We start from the raw sequence: 17,396 nt of genomic DNA on the forward strand, positions 1-17,396 counted from the left end.
CAGAAATTTGGAATGTTTTCTGAAACTACTCAGAAGACCTGGGGACAGGTGGGAATATGAAGTGGCAGTAGGAATGGGTTCAGCAGAGAGATGGTGGTACTATCAAAATATTTATTAGCTGTTAGACTCTGTGTGTGTGTGTGTACATGCACAAGTGCGCCCAAGCATGCTTAGGGGGTGTATAATTGTCATGTGTGTTTAGTGTGTTATTGTGTATGACTACAGTAGTGAGAATGGAAGAATGTGAAGGAGGAATGAATACAGTGAAGGTATAGTGCACCAAAAATAAAAATGGCTGCCAATTAAAGTGAATCTCCATTTGTAAACTCTAATGTGAATTTACTGCTTAATCTGCCCCATAAGCAATGTCCTCTCTCAGTATGTTCAGTTTAAAGTGTGTGTTCTGCTAGGTGTTCCATACAATGTTTTGTACAGCTCTCAGCGGCACTACTCTGTCAGGCCCACTCCATTGGTCCATACATCACACACATAATGTCTAGCCTACGGTGACACTAAGCACCAGTCAGTTGGGGAAATATTTGGCTGTAGTATTTGTTAAAGCAATCAGTACTCTGAAAGAGAAATAGATAGTCAAAAATAATCCAGGCATCTTGGTTTTCCTTTAAAAAAAGTCCACTCACTTAAAACTGAAGTTTTACTAATTGCTAAAGTCAGATAAATGTACTGGCTGCTTCACAAAGCATCTGTTATTATAAAATAGCACAATGCATATATGTAATGAATGGGAGAAGACGCTAGAATGAAGGGAATGCTCCAGAACACCTTGTCCTGTTCTTTGGCTCCAGTAGTGAAACCAGTAGTGAAACCGGGAGGGGGGTGCATAGTAAGTACCACTTACCAGTGTCCTGTAAGTGGCCCCTCCAATTCTCCGTTGTGCCATGTGGGCAGCAATAGTGTTGAATGGCTCCAGTGGCAAGTCGGAGAAGCTGATTATACTCTGCATTGTGGCGCCTGCAGTATTTACTATGCTACCCACTTTTGGCTGTGCTCCTGCTTGGCTCCATCCCTTTTCACTCCAGTTTTTCTGTCTTCCTCCTCTGAATATTCCACTGGCTCTTTTTCTTCCCTTGAAACACACCTCTTGCACTACCTCTTCCTTCTGGTAAAGCTACTTTGCTTCCTTCAGAAATGCCTAATTGCGCGCTCTCTCTCTCTTCGTGAATTTTTCCTCTAAAATAACTGCCACATGTTGAAGTATCCATGCACATACTCTGGATCAGGACCATGATGCAGGTGGGGTGAGCATTAAGGTTTTGATTTCCCCAACAAAAATTCCACTTGTCCCCGAAGCTACCCAAATGGCATAATATTAGTAGTAATTGTTAAATGATGAGTAGAAATCAACCAGAACTTTGAGGCTGCAGCTGGATTTTGCTGTGTCTTTTGGAATGCATTTGAACTTGCCCTAAGCACACTTAAAAAAAAAAAAAGCTAACAAAAAAGGCACATGACAACAGAATCTGGATAATACTCCCATTAGCCCTAGAACCATGAAGTTTCATGCAGCTGTGCATTCCAGGCCTTGGGTTAGATTATTCATAGTGAAATGCTGCCATAACATTGGCATTATTTTTTCAACTGGGAGAACTTGCCAGCAACATTTTATTCATTTCTCAAAACTCCCCTTCTTAGCGTTTGATTGAAAACTAGCTCATAAAATAAAGACTGGCCATGTGAGAATTCATTGAAGCTCTGAGAAATGATCACACTGTAATGTGAAAATAGTAACTTTATCAGGTTTTGAAATTTGATTATTAAAATTCTTCTTACAACAGCAAATTTCTGGATGGTTATTAACCTCTCTGTGTTTTGTGCTACTTTTATGTCTCTCTGTGAAATCATCGCAAACATGCTCAACCTCCTTGTTTTTTTTTTCTTTCAAATAAAAATGGATCTAAAATGGAGTGTTACATGTTGAACTTTGATGTGGCATTTTGTTCTTTATTTTGTTCTTTAACTGGAACCATTTTAACCAAAAAGGCTAGAAAAGAATTGAGTCTTTTTTTTAAGAATGGCCTTTGCAAAGCTATGAAAGCATTGTGACACCATTTTTGAAGGGGTACAATATTTGTGAGCTTTGAGCCTTCTTGTGTTTGCTTGGGACCTACACCTAGTACTGCTCCTTGATCTGGAATTACTGTACGTACCCATATTGCCCTGTGTTGTCATGCTACAGGCAGCCCAATGCCTTTTCTTCAGGGTATACATGGTGAATTTGAAAGTTATTGCTTTTGGCTGTGAATCTCAGCAGGGGCTTTTTATGGGTTGGTTTAACATTCCCTTTGAGAAGATGTGCTTGAGCAATCCAGACTGTGTCTGTTGATTTCCAAAGTATTAGATCAGGGATTCTTAACTTTTTTACGATTACAGTTCCTGAAATGGATTGCCCAATATGTCCCCATAACTCGTTTGCCAGACTGTAGATCATTGTCATCACCAGTCCTATTAGGTACCAGTATAACTTCAAAAGATGTCAATGGCTTGGTTTTACTTTACATATGGATAGCTAGGAACATAATGCCTCAATCCATATTGATAATGGTGATACTGAACAATCTAATCTAACAACAATTTTTAAAATACAGAGATTGAGTCCCATACCCCCATTATTTGGTTCCCATGCCCCTAAGGCAGGGGTGCTCAATAGGTGGATCGTGATCTACCGGTAGATCGCGAGGCAAAATGAGTAGATCGCGGAGTGCCGACCACCCCCCCTTCAGGTGCCTCTGGGAGGAAACGCCGGGAGTAAGGCCCATTGTACTCAATGGGGCTTACTCCCAGGTAAGTGTGGCTAGGATTGCAGCCTCACAGCCTAATCCTAGGCATGTCTACTCAGGAGTAAGTCCTGTTATACTCAGTGGGGCACAAGGTACACCAACATACATTGTACAAATAAATGTTATATGTTACGATGACGCGAACATTGTAAAAAAAACTCTGATAGATCTCCGGGCCTTGCTGGGTTTCAAAGTAGCTCTCGAGCCAAAAAAGTGTGAGCACCCCTGCCCTAAGGGGTATGGATCCACTTGGTGATGCAGAACCTTTTAGCTGCTATGTGGAGAATTAGCAAAATAAATGAGTTGGATGGTGCAGCTCCCCATCTGTTTAGCTTTAGAACATGGGTCTCCTCTTGCCCGCGGCCAGCCTCTTGTCCCCTGAAAGCCTCTGGCCCGCTTGGCCGAACATGACTGGAACTATGCTCTGGTTGTACCTGGAGGGTGTTCTAAGGGCCAGAGAGTTTGAATGAATGAGCCCATTCATTCATTTATTCACTCTTCTAAGTTCCATCTCTAATTAATTTTATAAATTTTATATTTAAATTTTTTTTTTCCGGCCCTCAACATCATGCCAGATATTTGATGCAGCACTCTGGCCAAAATGTTTGGAGACCCCTGCTTTAGAAGATGCAAACCATTGAACCAGGTTGTGAACTGCAGAGTGTTGCATTTAGACATGGGAATCTTTAGCAGAAATCTTTGCTGAATCATGAAGTTGTCAGGTCCTAAGGCCTTGGAGCAGGTGAGTATCTAGTCTAGCTGAAGGGTGATGATTCAGTGGCACAGAGGGAAAACCCTCAGCAATAAATTTCCCAGATTGAGGGAAAGCAACTGACCTTAGTCACCCCTGCCTGAAAGTGGAATGGAGGGCAATTTGAGGGAAGATGTGAAATTAATCAAAACATTTTGAAGGAATATGGAACTTGCAGTGACCGGTGCAATTTTTGAAAACTGATTTTGCTGCTGTCATAGGTAATGCCAGTAGAAGTTCTTTTGGTGGCCATCTTTTGGTCACCATTCCTGATGACTGTCATTTTTTTCATCCAGATGCCCCAGAGATACTTCATACCAGGGCATTCTGAGGACAAATGGATGCCACAAAAAATGGTGGCCACTACCATTTTTCCCAGAATACTCCAGACACTTCTGCTTTGGGGCATTTGGGGGAGGAGGACATAATGGCTACCAGAAGAAGTTGCCAGAAGAACTCAGCTAATGCTGTTGCTTGAGTAGCAGCAAAACAGAACTGTGCCACCAGCATCACTGCTGCTGCAGTGGTAAGCTCTCCTGTCCTTAAATCTTTGAAACAATTTTGACCCCTGAAAAACAGATGTAATGTCCCCTCCTTTACTACCTGTGGAGGAAAATATCAGAGGCTAATGTAGCCCTTGTCTGTTTGGCAAGTGGTACTTGTTGGCTCTCTAGCATTACCTGACATCCTAGGCGAAAAGATTTATGGACTTCTTCTGTTGTGTGAGAACCCAGTCCTATCTACCTGTCCAGCATTGGTGTAGTGCTGAAATGCAGCCCTGAGGTAAGGGAACACATGTTCCCATACCTTGAAGAGGCCTCTGTGACTGCCTCCCCACCACAGGATGCAGTACATGTCCCATTGGCATGACTGCACAGGCACTGGAAAATTGGATAGGATTGGACCCTGAGGCTGCAATCCTAACCTCACTTTTCTGGAAGTAAGTCCCATTGAACACAATAGGACTTACTTCTGAGTTGACCTGGTTAGGATTGTACCCTGTCCTAACTGGAGCTACCTGTAGATCCCTCTGCCAGTCCCCAGCCCCCATGACAAAGGGAGAAATTCTGATCCCCGAGCCTCCTTGTTTGAGCCTTGCAACCTTGACAGAAGCTCATCGTGTGGTCACTTGGCAGGTGGCAAGCTTGCAGCCTTACCTCCTTCACAAAGTGATTGCAAGCATAATGAAAACAATTCTGAAGCCTTTTGAACACAGAAAATCATCATGGAAATGATGAGTAAAGATCACAAGTCAGCTCCTGCACAAACAATAAAGGATTTCACTGAAATTAGTTCATTGGCTTATTAACTATTATTAAAAAAAAAAAAATAGCTGGCACTGCAAGCAAGTTTTCCAGTGCCAGTGTAGCTGTGTGCACTGCATCGTTTGGTGGGGCAGCAGTCACAGAGGCCCCTTCAAGGTATGGAAACATTTGTTCCCTTACCTTGGGGCTGCATTGTGGCTACACCAGTGCTGGAAAGTTGGATAGGATTAGGCCCTAAATCAACTAAAACGCGTATTAGTTTGACAACTTCAGCAGTTATCAGTCACATTCTTTCCCTGTTTGAGCTCGATTGCTTTCCAGAAGGAATAGTCTTTTTAATTATTCTATCCCTGGGGTGTCCAAAGTTTTTGGCAGGAGGGCCACATCATCTCTCTGACACTTTGTCAGGGGCCAGGGAACAAAAGAATTAATTTACATTTAAAATTTGAATAAATTTACATAAGTTCACATAAATGAATATATTAAAGATGAACTTATATGAATGAATGAAGGTCTTGCAATAGCTCAAGGCTTATAAAAGGCCTTGCACAAAGCAAGGCTGGCCTTTCCTTTGCTGCCGGTACTACATCACAGACGTGAAACAGCAAGCAGTGGAGTGAGCCCTCATCCCACAGCTCATGTGAGAGGTCAAACATGCTGAAAGCAGTTGTTTCGGGCCAGTGCGGGCTCCAACAAATCTCTGGAGGGCAAGAGGCTCATTGGAGACTGGGGGCTCCCTGAGGGCCGCATTGGGAGTCCTTGAGGGCTGCAAGTGGCCCCAGGGCTGGGGTTTGGGCACCTCGGTTCTATCCAAACCTTGTTTTTAGCCCCTGTCATGCAATTTTGGAGGAGGTGCCACTCCTTTGTGTTTAAACATAAATTAGCCCTTGGTGGTTGACTGGAGGAGTTCAAGCAATATGCACAGGGTGGGGGTTCAGTGCAGTTGGGAAACCTTGCCCACCCAGCTGACAGAGTAAAGTAGTAGCTGCGAAAGGCTTCAGGCCACATTGGTCCTCTGTCAACAGAATTGATAGGATTATTGCAGGGCCACTGTGGGTCATGCAACAACATAGCTGGAACCTCTTTTTTGGCTTGAAAATGTCTCAGTAGGAAACAGGCATATTTTCCAACTTTTTCTTCTGTTTTATTGTGTGTAGCTGCAGTGAAGCAGCTGAAGGCCCAATCCTATCCAATTTTCCAGCACCGGTGCAGCTGCAATGCAGCCCCAAGGTAAGGGAACAAATGTTCCCATACCTCAAGGAGGCCTCTGTGACTGCGGCCCCACCACAAGATGCAGTGCATGCCCCATTGGCACAGTTGCACCGGCGTTGGAAAATTGGATAGGATTGGGCCCTAAGTGGGCAATCCTGTAACACACAATGAGAAGCATCCCTGCAAAAAAAAGACAACTTGGCTGGATATGCCTGAAGGACCTTGAGGCACACAGGAATAATTAAGCTCTCTTTTTTAATGCTGTTGCCAGCAAAGTCTTTTCTGTCATCCCCTCAGAGGCCAGCTTTCAGTAATCTGTTGTTTGTTTGTTTGCTTATTTATTTACCAGTTTTATCCTGCTTTATCTCCCTACTGGACATTCAAAGTGGTTATTCTTTGTATCTCCTGTGCACAGAGTAGAATATTTGTCTATTTTCAATAACATTTTGAGTTATCTTTTGAAACTAATAATTCTCTTTCCTCTCAGGGGTGTATTTCCCCTTTAAACTGGAATTATTTTAAGGGAAAAAATCATATATGCAAATTTTAGTAGAGTGCCAGTGTAGCAAAAGCATTGAACTTGGACTTGAACTAAGTTTTCAATCTCCAGATTTGAATCCCCACTCAGTCTCTGTCACAAAGCTAGTTAGGAGACCTTGGGCCAATCCGTAGGGCAATCCAATCCACTGTAACTCCCTGCATGGCAATGTAGTGGTGCCAATGCGGTCTCCACTGCATCCTGCAATGGAGTTTCAGCCTTCAGTGGCCTTCTCAGGTTAAGGCAATGGTTCCCCAACTGTGACCCATGGCTCCCTGGGGAGCCATGGAATCCAGCCAGGGGAGCCATGGAATCCTTGCAAAAAACTGACTGCCCTATACAATGTATAGGATTGTAGCCTTAATGGGGAGCCACAAGCAAATGACCCAATAGGTTAAGGGAGATGCCAGATGAAAAAGTTTGGGAACCACTGGGTTAAGGGACCATTTGTTTCCTTGCCCTGGGGTAAGCTCCTGTGGGCCCAGTGGGGCAACTTGAACCTGTGCCAGCTCAGTAACTGGCACAAGTCTGAGTTTATCCATGAAGGCAGATCGGACCCAGGAAGGGGGAAATGATTTGGCACTGCCACTTCTGAACCCGTCCCCTCCTGGGTCTGATCCACCATCCTTCCTGCCCCCTGCCCTTTTCCGCCATCCTCACTCTCCTACCCCAGTGTGGCCTCTCCTGCTCTTCGGCTATCAGCAGGCATGCAGGAGGAGGCTCTGGCCTTCCAGCCAATAGCCCAGAAGCACACACTAGTGGAGGCTACTTTGCAACTGCCATAAAGTTGCTGCTGCTGGCGCAACATGTACCAGCATTCAGCTGTGTTAGAACTGTGCCATAACTTACCTCACAGGGTTATTGTGAGGGTAAAAGGGGCTTTACCCCACCTAAACTGCCCTGAGCTCCTTAGAGGAAAGGTGGGGAAAAATGTGCTAGACAACAGCAGTGTGATTTAATGTACATTTATGGCTTTTGATTTGCTTCCAGCACTCATACTCTAGCAGCACATAGTACATAGCAGGTACTGCTGTGTCGGCAATTTTTTTGGACGCAGAATGAGGTCTACAATTTAGAGGGACATCTGGATTTGGGTTTACTTAAGGAATACCCTAGCTTCAGGAGAAAGTGGGTCGGAATCGTCAGTGGAACTTTTCATTAAGCAAATTGCTTATTTTACAATGACTGTAGGAAGCCCAAGGGTTCCATTAATACTTTGGTTCCTATGAGCTACACTTAAAAAAAAAAAAAGTATCTGAGATACAGTCTCTGGTCCCAAGCAAACCTAAACAATCAGAGTTGATGAGACCACAAAAGGAGAATGATAAAATATTTGTCAACATAATCAAATTTAAAGTGTCTATCTTTTTTCTTAAGGGACTCAAAGGAAGATCTAGAAGGATAGTTGCAGATATCTACCAGAGCATGGGCTGATACGGGAAGGCACTCTTTCAGCTCTGAAGTCATAAGGAAGATTTGAGTTTGGGGCAGGCTGTCTTTTAATGAGTTGTGCAGGGCCTTAATACCAATAAGTTGTTTGCCTTTGATAGGCTGTAGAAGAGGCTTATACGGTTTGTGATAAATGACCTCATTTCGCAATATTGCATAGTCTGTGGGCTGTGTAAAGGTTTTCAGTGCTCGTTTCAAAGTCTTTTGTTTAGACAAGGTATTTGTAATTTGTCATTATAAATCCTACATATTTTTACTGCAATGCTGGTAGAGAATAGAAGTATCATTATTCTACAAATAAAAGGATCATTATTTTGCCTCTGATTTAGAGAGAGCCACTAGAAACCTGGATAATAGTTCATTTCCTCTGAAATGCTTCTCTGTAACACAGTGTTGTGTCTAAACATGACCCAGATCTGAAACTTACCTTAGCTGTCATTTGACAGTCTATAACTAGTACTTTAAAAAGTGCCCTGCCAGTCTTTACTTTACACAAAACATTTTTTGCCCTGTTGGAAAACCACTTTTGGTTCAGTTACATATAAGCTCATTGATTTCCTTTGGGTTTTATTCCACCCTTGCCAGGTTTCCAGATTTATAGAGAGCAGAAATGACCATGACTGCCAACAAGAATGCCAGTGTCACCAGGAGAGCTGGAGGAAGTAAAGTACCTCGAGATACTCTGGATCGGTAAGGATATAGCAAGCATGTGATTGTTGTTGCTTCTTTGTCAGATGCCAAATAGAAGGGTTTGTGGCCACAAAACATGGGGTAAGGCAAGGGCTGAACCTAGTGAAAGTGAAGTAGCTTAGGAATGTATAGATTTATTTAACTCTAACTATCAATGTTGACTCACTTTGACAAGAGCAAATAGTCAGTTCAGGTATCTTCTGGTTCCTGTGCTGCTTTGGAGCCCAGATGACACCTGTGGCTAGAAATGCTGTCTGTTAGCTTTGGCAGACATAGCAGCTGTGGTTGGTAAACTCCAGGCTGGGCTACAGTTAGGCACTCTAGAGAGATTGGGCTGCCTGTGAAGACATGCAGAAAATTCAAAATGCAACTGCATGCTTGTTGGTGGAACTTGGTTGGAGGGGAGCATATAACATACTAAAGGACATTGGTTCTCAAGTAGTTTTTGGACAAGTTAAAAGTGCAGTGCAGAGTGTTAAAGCTCTAAATGACTAGGGTGAGTGTCTCAGAGAAAGCTCTTATTACATCAACTTCCCTGTGCATGGGGCACAGGAGCTGGGGTGGGGCCAGTGAATGTGATCCCATCCCCCTGCTCCACTCCCCAAATATTTAGTGAATGTTGGATGCAGTGTGAATGGGGCTTGTAGTAGAACTATTTCTGCACAGAGTCAAACATTAGCCGTAGTTATCTTTACACTCAAATTTGAAATCTGCTTCTAAGCTTGCTGTCAAACTTGAATTTAAAGCTAACTGCAGGGTGCTATTATTAATACAGTTAAGCCAAAGTCCAGTCCTGGGACTGAAAAGGTTTGGAGTCTCTATGTTAGACAAAAGTTTGTCAAAAATAAGATGAAAAAGGTAAAGGTTTCCCCTGCACAGTTGTGTCCGACTCTAGGGGTCGGTGCTCATTTCTGTTTCCAAGCTGAGGGAGCCAGTGTTGTCCAAAGACATCTTCTGTGGTCATGTGGCCAGCGTGACTAAACATCGAAGCACACGGAATGCTGTTACCTTCCCACAGAAGTGATTCCTATTTACTAACTTGCATTTTTACATGCTTTCAAACTGCTAGGTTGTCAGGAGCTGAGGCAGGAGCTTACCCTGTTCCACACCACTGGGTTCTCGAACTCCTGGGCAGCCAGCCTTCCAGCTGACAGTGCAGCGTCTTTAACCACTCAGCTACCGTGGCTCAAAATTAATAGTTAAAATTAATATTAAAAATAGGATTAACAATAGTTAAAAACTGTGTCTGAGTTCTGCGTATATGATAACTACCCTTGCATCTCCCTACTTCTCCTAAATGTAATGAGTCATTGTAATGGTTTATTTAAGAATTGAATCATGTTTAAGGACTAGCATGGGCATGAAAGCAGACACCCTACATAAATGTTGTCACATGACATGCCAGAAGAGGAATCTTGTAGCATGTCATGCAAGTGCTAATCATCTCTCATTTCATGCAATCAGCTGACATCTTTTCAGGAGACTATGCAAGAACAATGCTACCTGAGTCATCAGGGTTCCTTGTAAAAAGGCTTAAATCAATAGAAGTAGTACAGTCATCATGGTTTAGTTTGAGGCTAGGAGAGATTTACTCTCAAAATATTTTGCAAAGAAACAAACCACAACAAAGCACTCATATTGAGAAAACATGTTATTTATTTAATGTGGGATTTGACAAGAAATCTGCAAACAGCCAGCATGAATATTTTTCATTTTGTTCAATTGGCATATTGAGGTTCTCATTTTCATGCGGTAATACAGCCCTGCCAGTGTGACTTTTTCCATCAGGAGAAATTATATTTAAATACAATTTGAAAACACAGTCTGAAAATAATCACGATTCCCTGGCCATGTGGATATAGCTTGCATATATCAGTTGTCATTTTGCTAGCAAGGAAATACATTCCTCCTAGATTTATAAGTGTTGAAAGAGTTAACAAAAACATTGTCCCACTGCTATGGTTGCAATATCTGTACTCTAAAGTAGGATAAGTAAAGCCTGCTATTGGGAAGGGACTCCCACCAAACCAGATCATCTATCTGCTTTCCTGCCCATAGTCAGCAGAAATGTGGCAAACAAACCAGACATCCAAACTTTATGACATTTGCCCATCTGCAGTTACTGTAGTTATTTGAGCAAACCTCAGTCAAAATTGGCTTTGCGCCTGCTATTGCCCTAAGCAAGAGCAAATTATAGGAGCCAGGCATGGAAAGTTTGTTGAAGGAAATGTTATATGAATATTAAAGTTTTGAGACGTCAGTAAATGTCTTATCATATGAAAGTCATTCACGGAAACTGTTCCTTATCCTTTGGAAAGCGAAGCAAGCAAAGTAAGAAATTCTAACTTACTTAGGGCCAAATTACATATTATAATACTTGCAATGTGTGGATTGGTCCTTTGTCTTTGATTTGAAAGCTAAATAGTAGCTGGAAGAGGGGGAATGGCCAAGACTGGGACCTTGGCATACGGAGGGAAGGGCACTGGACCCTTTTCTGTTGTGCTGCAGTCCCAACAAGAAATGTGCTCTCAAAGCTGATGTTAGTCCCCGGAGAGAAGCTTTCATTGGTACCAGTGGGAAGGGAAAGTCTAGGACTGCAGAGATCAATATGCATATGACAGAAGCTGAAAGAAGAGAGCAGGGGTATTTATGGAGGGGAAGTTTGGCCAACGAGGTCCCCTATTGGGCCATCCAAGAGCTGAAACTAATAGGACTTATTAGGCGTAGAACCTTCACTGATGCTATTACAGAGCCTCTATGGCCAAATGGGGAGGATTCCAGACTCACAGCTGAGAATTATATGACCAGACAGTGCTGGCTCCGCCTGAGAGATGTGCACCTGACCTGTGGTGTGAGCATGAACAGTAATATACTTGTATGAAGTTGAAGTGCACAAAAGCCCCTTTTGGAAATGGAAAGAGCTGGCAGTGTTCCTCTTTCTCCCTTTTTATATACTTCCATTTTGACTTTCAAAATAAATGAGATCATGTTTGGATTAACGTGACAAAACAGAATCAGTGCTGATGGCAGAAAGCCTGATGACCTTTTAAAGAATTTGTTTTTCTTGCCCTTTGCCTGTTTGAAAGTGGGACGCTGGTGTCCATTAATACTGAGATGGTCTTCCAAGATACCTTTGATGTGGTGCGGGTTGCATCTTTCCTTTCAGGCTTTTGGTCAGAAGCTGCATAATGCAGGAAATGACTGTGGAGTCGATAGTTTCAGACAAGCTGGGGAGTACAGGATAGGATTGCCTGTCTTGCCATGGTGTATAGCAATCTCTCCAAATATTCTCTAATATATAGTTTCTTAAACAGGAGTAGAGGAAGGAGAAACTGCATGATCCATCACAGTCCACTATTCATCCTCTTTATAACATTCCCACAGTGAATATTCCCAACATTCATCAAGTGGATCTGGATGACAGGGCTTCCTTTCTCTCGGGATGGTGTTAGTTCTTTGAATATGTTCCTTCATGAGTTCCATGCAGTTGATTTAGATCAGGGGTGCCCAAACCCCGGCCCTGGGGCCACTTGCAGCCCTCAAGGCCTTTCAATGCGGCCCTCAGAGAGCCCCCAGTCTCCAATGAGCCTCTGGCCCTCTGGAGATTTGTTGGAGCCCACACTGGCCCGACACAATGGCTCTCAGTGTGAGGGCAACTGTTTGACGTCTCACGTGAGCTGTGGGTGAGGGTTCCCTCCACTGCTTGTTGTTTCACATCTGTGATGCAGTAGCAGCAGCAAAGGAAAGGCCAGCCTTGCTTTGTGCAAGGCCTTGAGCTACTGCAAGACCTTCATTCATTCATATAAGTTCCATCTTTAATATATTCATTTATGTAAACTTATGTAAATTTATTCAAATTTTAAATGTAAATTAGTTCTTTTTTCTGACATTCAGTGTCAGAGAGACCATGTGGCCCTCCTGCCAAAAACATTGGACACCCCTGATTTAGATAAAGCAATTTCTTCTAAAGTCATAATAACAACCTCTACCTGCAATCTTGCATAGAGATTTGGGAAAAAGTATGATCAGTCTCGGGCCCATTCCAGGTATACAGAGAATTGCAACTTCTTCCTGATGAGGTTATAGCAAGGAACATGCATTACTCATCATAGCCAGTACCAAAGGAATGAGGTAGCCTGTGTGTGAATATGAAAAGTTAGGCAGTTTCTCCGAGTACGCTAGGCGTCCAAATACCCTTCCACTTCCAACGCACCATAGCAAAAACATACATATGCTTCATATTGAAGAATGGTATAGGTGTATTCTAAGCAAGCTTGCCTGTTTTGCTATAGGGCTCATGCAGTGACAACAGCCACTTCCTTTCCAGTTCCAAAAACTGATTTGTGATGATCGTCTAGTCCTGTTCTCTGTTGAGGGAAACAAGAGAAGGCAGGCACAGGAAACTGTAATTGCACAACTCATTATTGAAAGTGCCTGGTGTTCTGTCACAGCCTGGTTAATCCTGGCTAACTCATCGAAGGATCCTTTTCTGGAGAAGCAGCTGTTCTTTGATGAAGCAGATGAGGGTAGCCGGAGAAGGTTAATGGGTTTGTCTACATTCAGACACGACAATAGAAGCAGGGTCCTTCACTGCCTCAGTTAATTGGAAGGTTGTCTGTGTTTTTCTATAAATGATGAATGCAGCCAAAAAACTAAGCCTAACTTGTCTCTGCAAGCAAAATGAGCACTCAGCTGTATCTTTGGCATATAACTGCATATTTCTTAGGATGAAATAAAACATAATGAGAATCATAAGGACTGCCACTGAAAGAGAAGCCCCATATCTCATTGTCCCACCAGACAATGTTCACTAATCCAATATATGTGATGTGACTTCACTGTGCTCTGACTTCTTTGTGCCTTCAGAAGTTTCAGCTGTTACATGGTCAATATTTTATTTTTGTTACCTTTTAATTCTAGGGTTTAATGCAGGAGGCACACATTTAAGCATGTATATCTGATGCTGTCTGGAGAACAAGTGGCCGGACAAGTAACATGACTATTTACAGAACTGATGACAAGAAGCCACAGATCCATAGACCAGGAAGGTCCCATTTTTGATAAATCATGTAATCACCCCCCCTTCCTCAACTGATCTACGGAGCTTAATGTGATAAATTTTAATGGCAACTTGTTCACTCTTTAAATTAAAATGTAGTTTTCACTCTTCCAGAATTAAAATGAAGGCTTTTAATTCAGTCCTGCTGGAGCAGCATATTTGGTGTCTGGTGGCCATTGCCACATCTTAGGGACTTCTGAGTTTGGGGAAAAATAACTTTTGTAAAACAGAGGAAAGGTTTTGCACCTCATGGTTAAGCTCAATCTAGGACCAAGCCAATGAAGCTTCAACATGGTACTGCAACCTAAGGCTTCACTTTCACAGCCTCACACAGTACATAAGAACATAAGAACAGCCCCACTGGATCAGGCCATAGGCCCATCTAGTCCAGCTTCCTGTATCTCACAGCGGCCCACCAAATGCCCCAGGGAGCACACCAGATAACAAGAGACCTCATCCTGGTGCCCTCCCTTGCATCTGACATAGCCCATTTCTAAAATCAGGAGGTTGCACATATAACCTCCTATAACCCATAATGGATTTTTCCTCCAGAAACTTGTCCAATCCCCTTTTAAAGGCATACAGGCCAGATGCCGTCACCACACCCTGCGGCAAGGAGTTCCACAGACCGACCACACGCTGAGAATAGTGATCTCAAGCTCCACAGAAACAAGATTACCTTTATCCATGGTGCAACCTTGTCAAAGGCCCATCAACTCCCCATTATTTTCCTTTTCTCATGCTTAGTCACATGAGTGGAATGCTTAGTGTTTATCAGCAATTTATCAGCTGAAAGTAACAGCCATAGCCTCAAACCTATTGCCTAATTTCATAACCATATAAAACAGCAGCACTCTAAAGAACTGAAATGGTGCTTTTTCTAACAGGACATTTTACTTCACAGAGATTCAGATCTCAATCCTATTGGGGCCTTGCACTGCTGGAACTAGTGTTCCAGCAATGCAAGATCCTTTATAGTGGCTTGAAAGCCAGGCTGCTGTTGCACGCTACCTGGCACTGCTGTAAATAGCAAGAGGTGTGGCATGTGTGGTAGCAGATCTGGGATGCTGTGCAGGTGCCTGAAATTTGGCAGTGAGGGTGGGCTTTGGACAGCAAGTGAGAGTAATGGGGGCATTTTGGGGGAGGAAATGGGGATGTGTTGGGGAAGGGAGGGGGTGAATCCAGCAGCAGCTGCACATACTGGATCTTACCTCTCAGTTTTCTGCTTGCACTATCCCAACTCTCCTCAGACTTTAGCCAGTTATATAGCTGGCATGGGTCCAAAGAAACCCATAAGTGATTGGGCAGCCTACCACGGGGATAACTTTAATTACCTCCTGCAGGCTTTCCAGTTGCACCACCCCATATCATTCAGCGCAGTCTACATTGTTGCATCTGCATGCTATAACATGGCTGGGGATGGGATTGGGCAGTAAAACTGTTATTTGTGCTAGTTGTTCATGCTTTAAAAAAAAAAAAAAAGAGTTGTCTTTATGTACCTGAATCTTGTCTTAAGATTCAAAAGAATATATCCAAAGCTCTTCTGAAATGAACTGTCAGATTGAGTGTCACTCATTTCCTTTATATGGTGTTCTCTGTTAATGATTAATACCTGTTTTCTTCTTTTAAATGTTTAAAACTATGAGATTTGAAAGACAGTGCTGGGGCATGTTTTATGTGACATTTTATAGAGTAGTACAGTTCTGAAACCTACTGCAGAGAACACAGTCATTTGTACCATTATGGGGTGAGGTCATAAACATAAGAACACTTCCATGTTCAGCCATTATGAGTTTCATACTCAAATGCCATTCCAGTGTAGAAATCTGATGGACAGCTTCTGGTCTTTGGGTCTCATTCGACCTCCACCTGGAATGTTTGTGGCCCCTCTTCCTGCAACAGATGGAAAGCGTCTTTCTTCTCATGTGGCACAAAGTCCTCTTAGTACAAAATAGTCATACACGTCTATTGCATGAACAAATAGTAGGAAGGCAATTTGTGTGTTCCCCCTTTTGATTTGCTATTATATGGGTTAAATTACTGGATCAGTAACAATCCATGATATTCCATTGTTAATATTATATACAAAGTTTAAAATAATTATAAATAGCTATGTGACAACGCTGCGAGAAAGATACAGGGATCTGAAATAGAACATTCATAAATTCCAAATGTAAAGTTTCTCTGGTGAACTAGTAATATAGGCTTGGATCCAATGAGCAACTTTGGGCATTTGAGTTTTATGTTTGTTTATTTTACAAAGTTTTCTTCTAAAAGAAGAGCAAGTGGCCCTTGATTCTGCTCTCCTGCTGCAATATGTGTAAAGGAAAATTGTGCCTCTGTCCTGTAGTGAGATTTGTGACCCCTAAACTAGCCCCCGAGTTAATGGAACTGTATGTTAATGAAATCAGCAGGGATGGGAAAACCCAGTGTGGCTTGACTCAAGTCTAGAGTCTAGAGTCACTGCCCCCCTGCAACTTGACTTGAAAGCGAGTCATAATGGGGGTGCTTTCTGAGTCACTGAGTTGCCCTTTCGCGACTCTAAGGGACTCGAGTCGTCACCCCCTTTGAAAAGCCTATCATGGGGAAAAAATGGGGCTGCTACCAGGTGTGTGTGTGTCAGAGTACTCCTTTAATACTCCCCTGATGTCTCTACCTATCTGTAAACAGGGCAGGAGGGGGTGGGAGGGACTGCGAGAGAGCAGGGACAGAAGCAGCAACAGGGAGGAGGAGTGTCACGCAAAGCAGCTGTGAGGCTTATCAGGACGACCTGATCCTTTGCAGCTCTACTAAGAAGTAGTCCCACTTCAGCCAGTCATTCAATGAGCTTGCCGGAGCCATGCCATGAATTTCTCCAGGATGGCTAGGAACCGCCTCTCCCCCACCTTCTTCCCTCATTTCTCCAAGGGAAAAAACTTCCCTCCCTGGGCTTGTGCAGCCAACCGTAAGACAAGAATGCCCTTGGTTTCTCCATCTACTCTCACTCATGCCCATCCTTTGTCCAATGATCATTGGTTTCTTCCTTCCTATCAGAGATGGGCAAAAGAGCTCACTTCCACCTCCCCACTTCAGATGCATTAACCCATCCCTGCCTCCCAGCTGCAACCTCCCTGCTGCTTGCCCTATCTGAATGATGGCCCTATGAGGTTTTTCATGCCCCAAAAACAGTAAGCAAGCACCCCCAGACACAGGCAGACTCGAGTCAGCATGCGTGGGGATGAGTTCTGAGTCAGGGGGCCCTTGACTCAAGTGTTTTTTCAAGTCTTCCACACACGTGACTCACGAGTTCACAAATCAGCGTAAAGCATGAATTTTTGTGACGAGTCTGAGTCACTGACTCGATTTCCCATCCATAGAGATCAGTGAGTCTAATTTCAAACTTTTAATTTCAAAAGTAAAAACAGGAAAATGTGAAGACAAGTGACCCTTCAGTTTATACCTGCTTATGTTAATATATGGAAAAAAGGTATGTTAGCATAACCAGGTTGACATATGACTTACCCCGGAGGTGCTATTAACCCACAGTGCTTGTAGTATTACAGCTTGTCGCTATACTGGAATGGAAGCTCTGTTGGAAGTACATTACTGGCATGGTGGGTTTTTTTGTTTTTGATTTTCTAAATGTGTTCTTTAC

The 17,396-nt window shown here is 43.1% G+C and overlaps 1 protein-coding gene across 3 annotated transcripts in view; it reads left to right on the forward strand.

Moving 5' to 3' along the window:
• DENND2B (DENN domain containing 2B) overlaps positions 1 to 17,396 on the forward strand; it is a 190,128-nt gene that overhangs the window by 85,901 nt on the left and 86,831 nt on the right. For all 3 annotated transcript variants that reach the window (XM_066639857.1, XM_066639856.1, XM_066639858.1), the window contains one exon: positions 8,599 to 8,703. In XM_066639857.1, the coding sequence (XP_066495954.1) occupies positions 8,624 to 8,703 (80 nt within the window). In that variant the 5' untranslated portion in view covers positions 8,599 to 8,623. The remainder of the gene's footprint in view (positions 1 to 8,598; positions 8,704 to 17,396) is intronic.

This window comes from Tiliqua scincoides, chromosome 1, assembly GCF_035046505.1.
Source record: "Tiliqua scincoides isolate rTilSci1 chromosome 1, rTilSci1.hap2, whole genome shotgun sequence".
NCBI classification, from domain to species: domain Eukaryota; kingdom Metazoa; phylum Chordata; class Lepidosauria; order Squamata; family Scincidae; genus Tiliqua; species Tiliqua scincoides.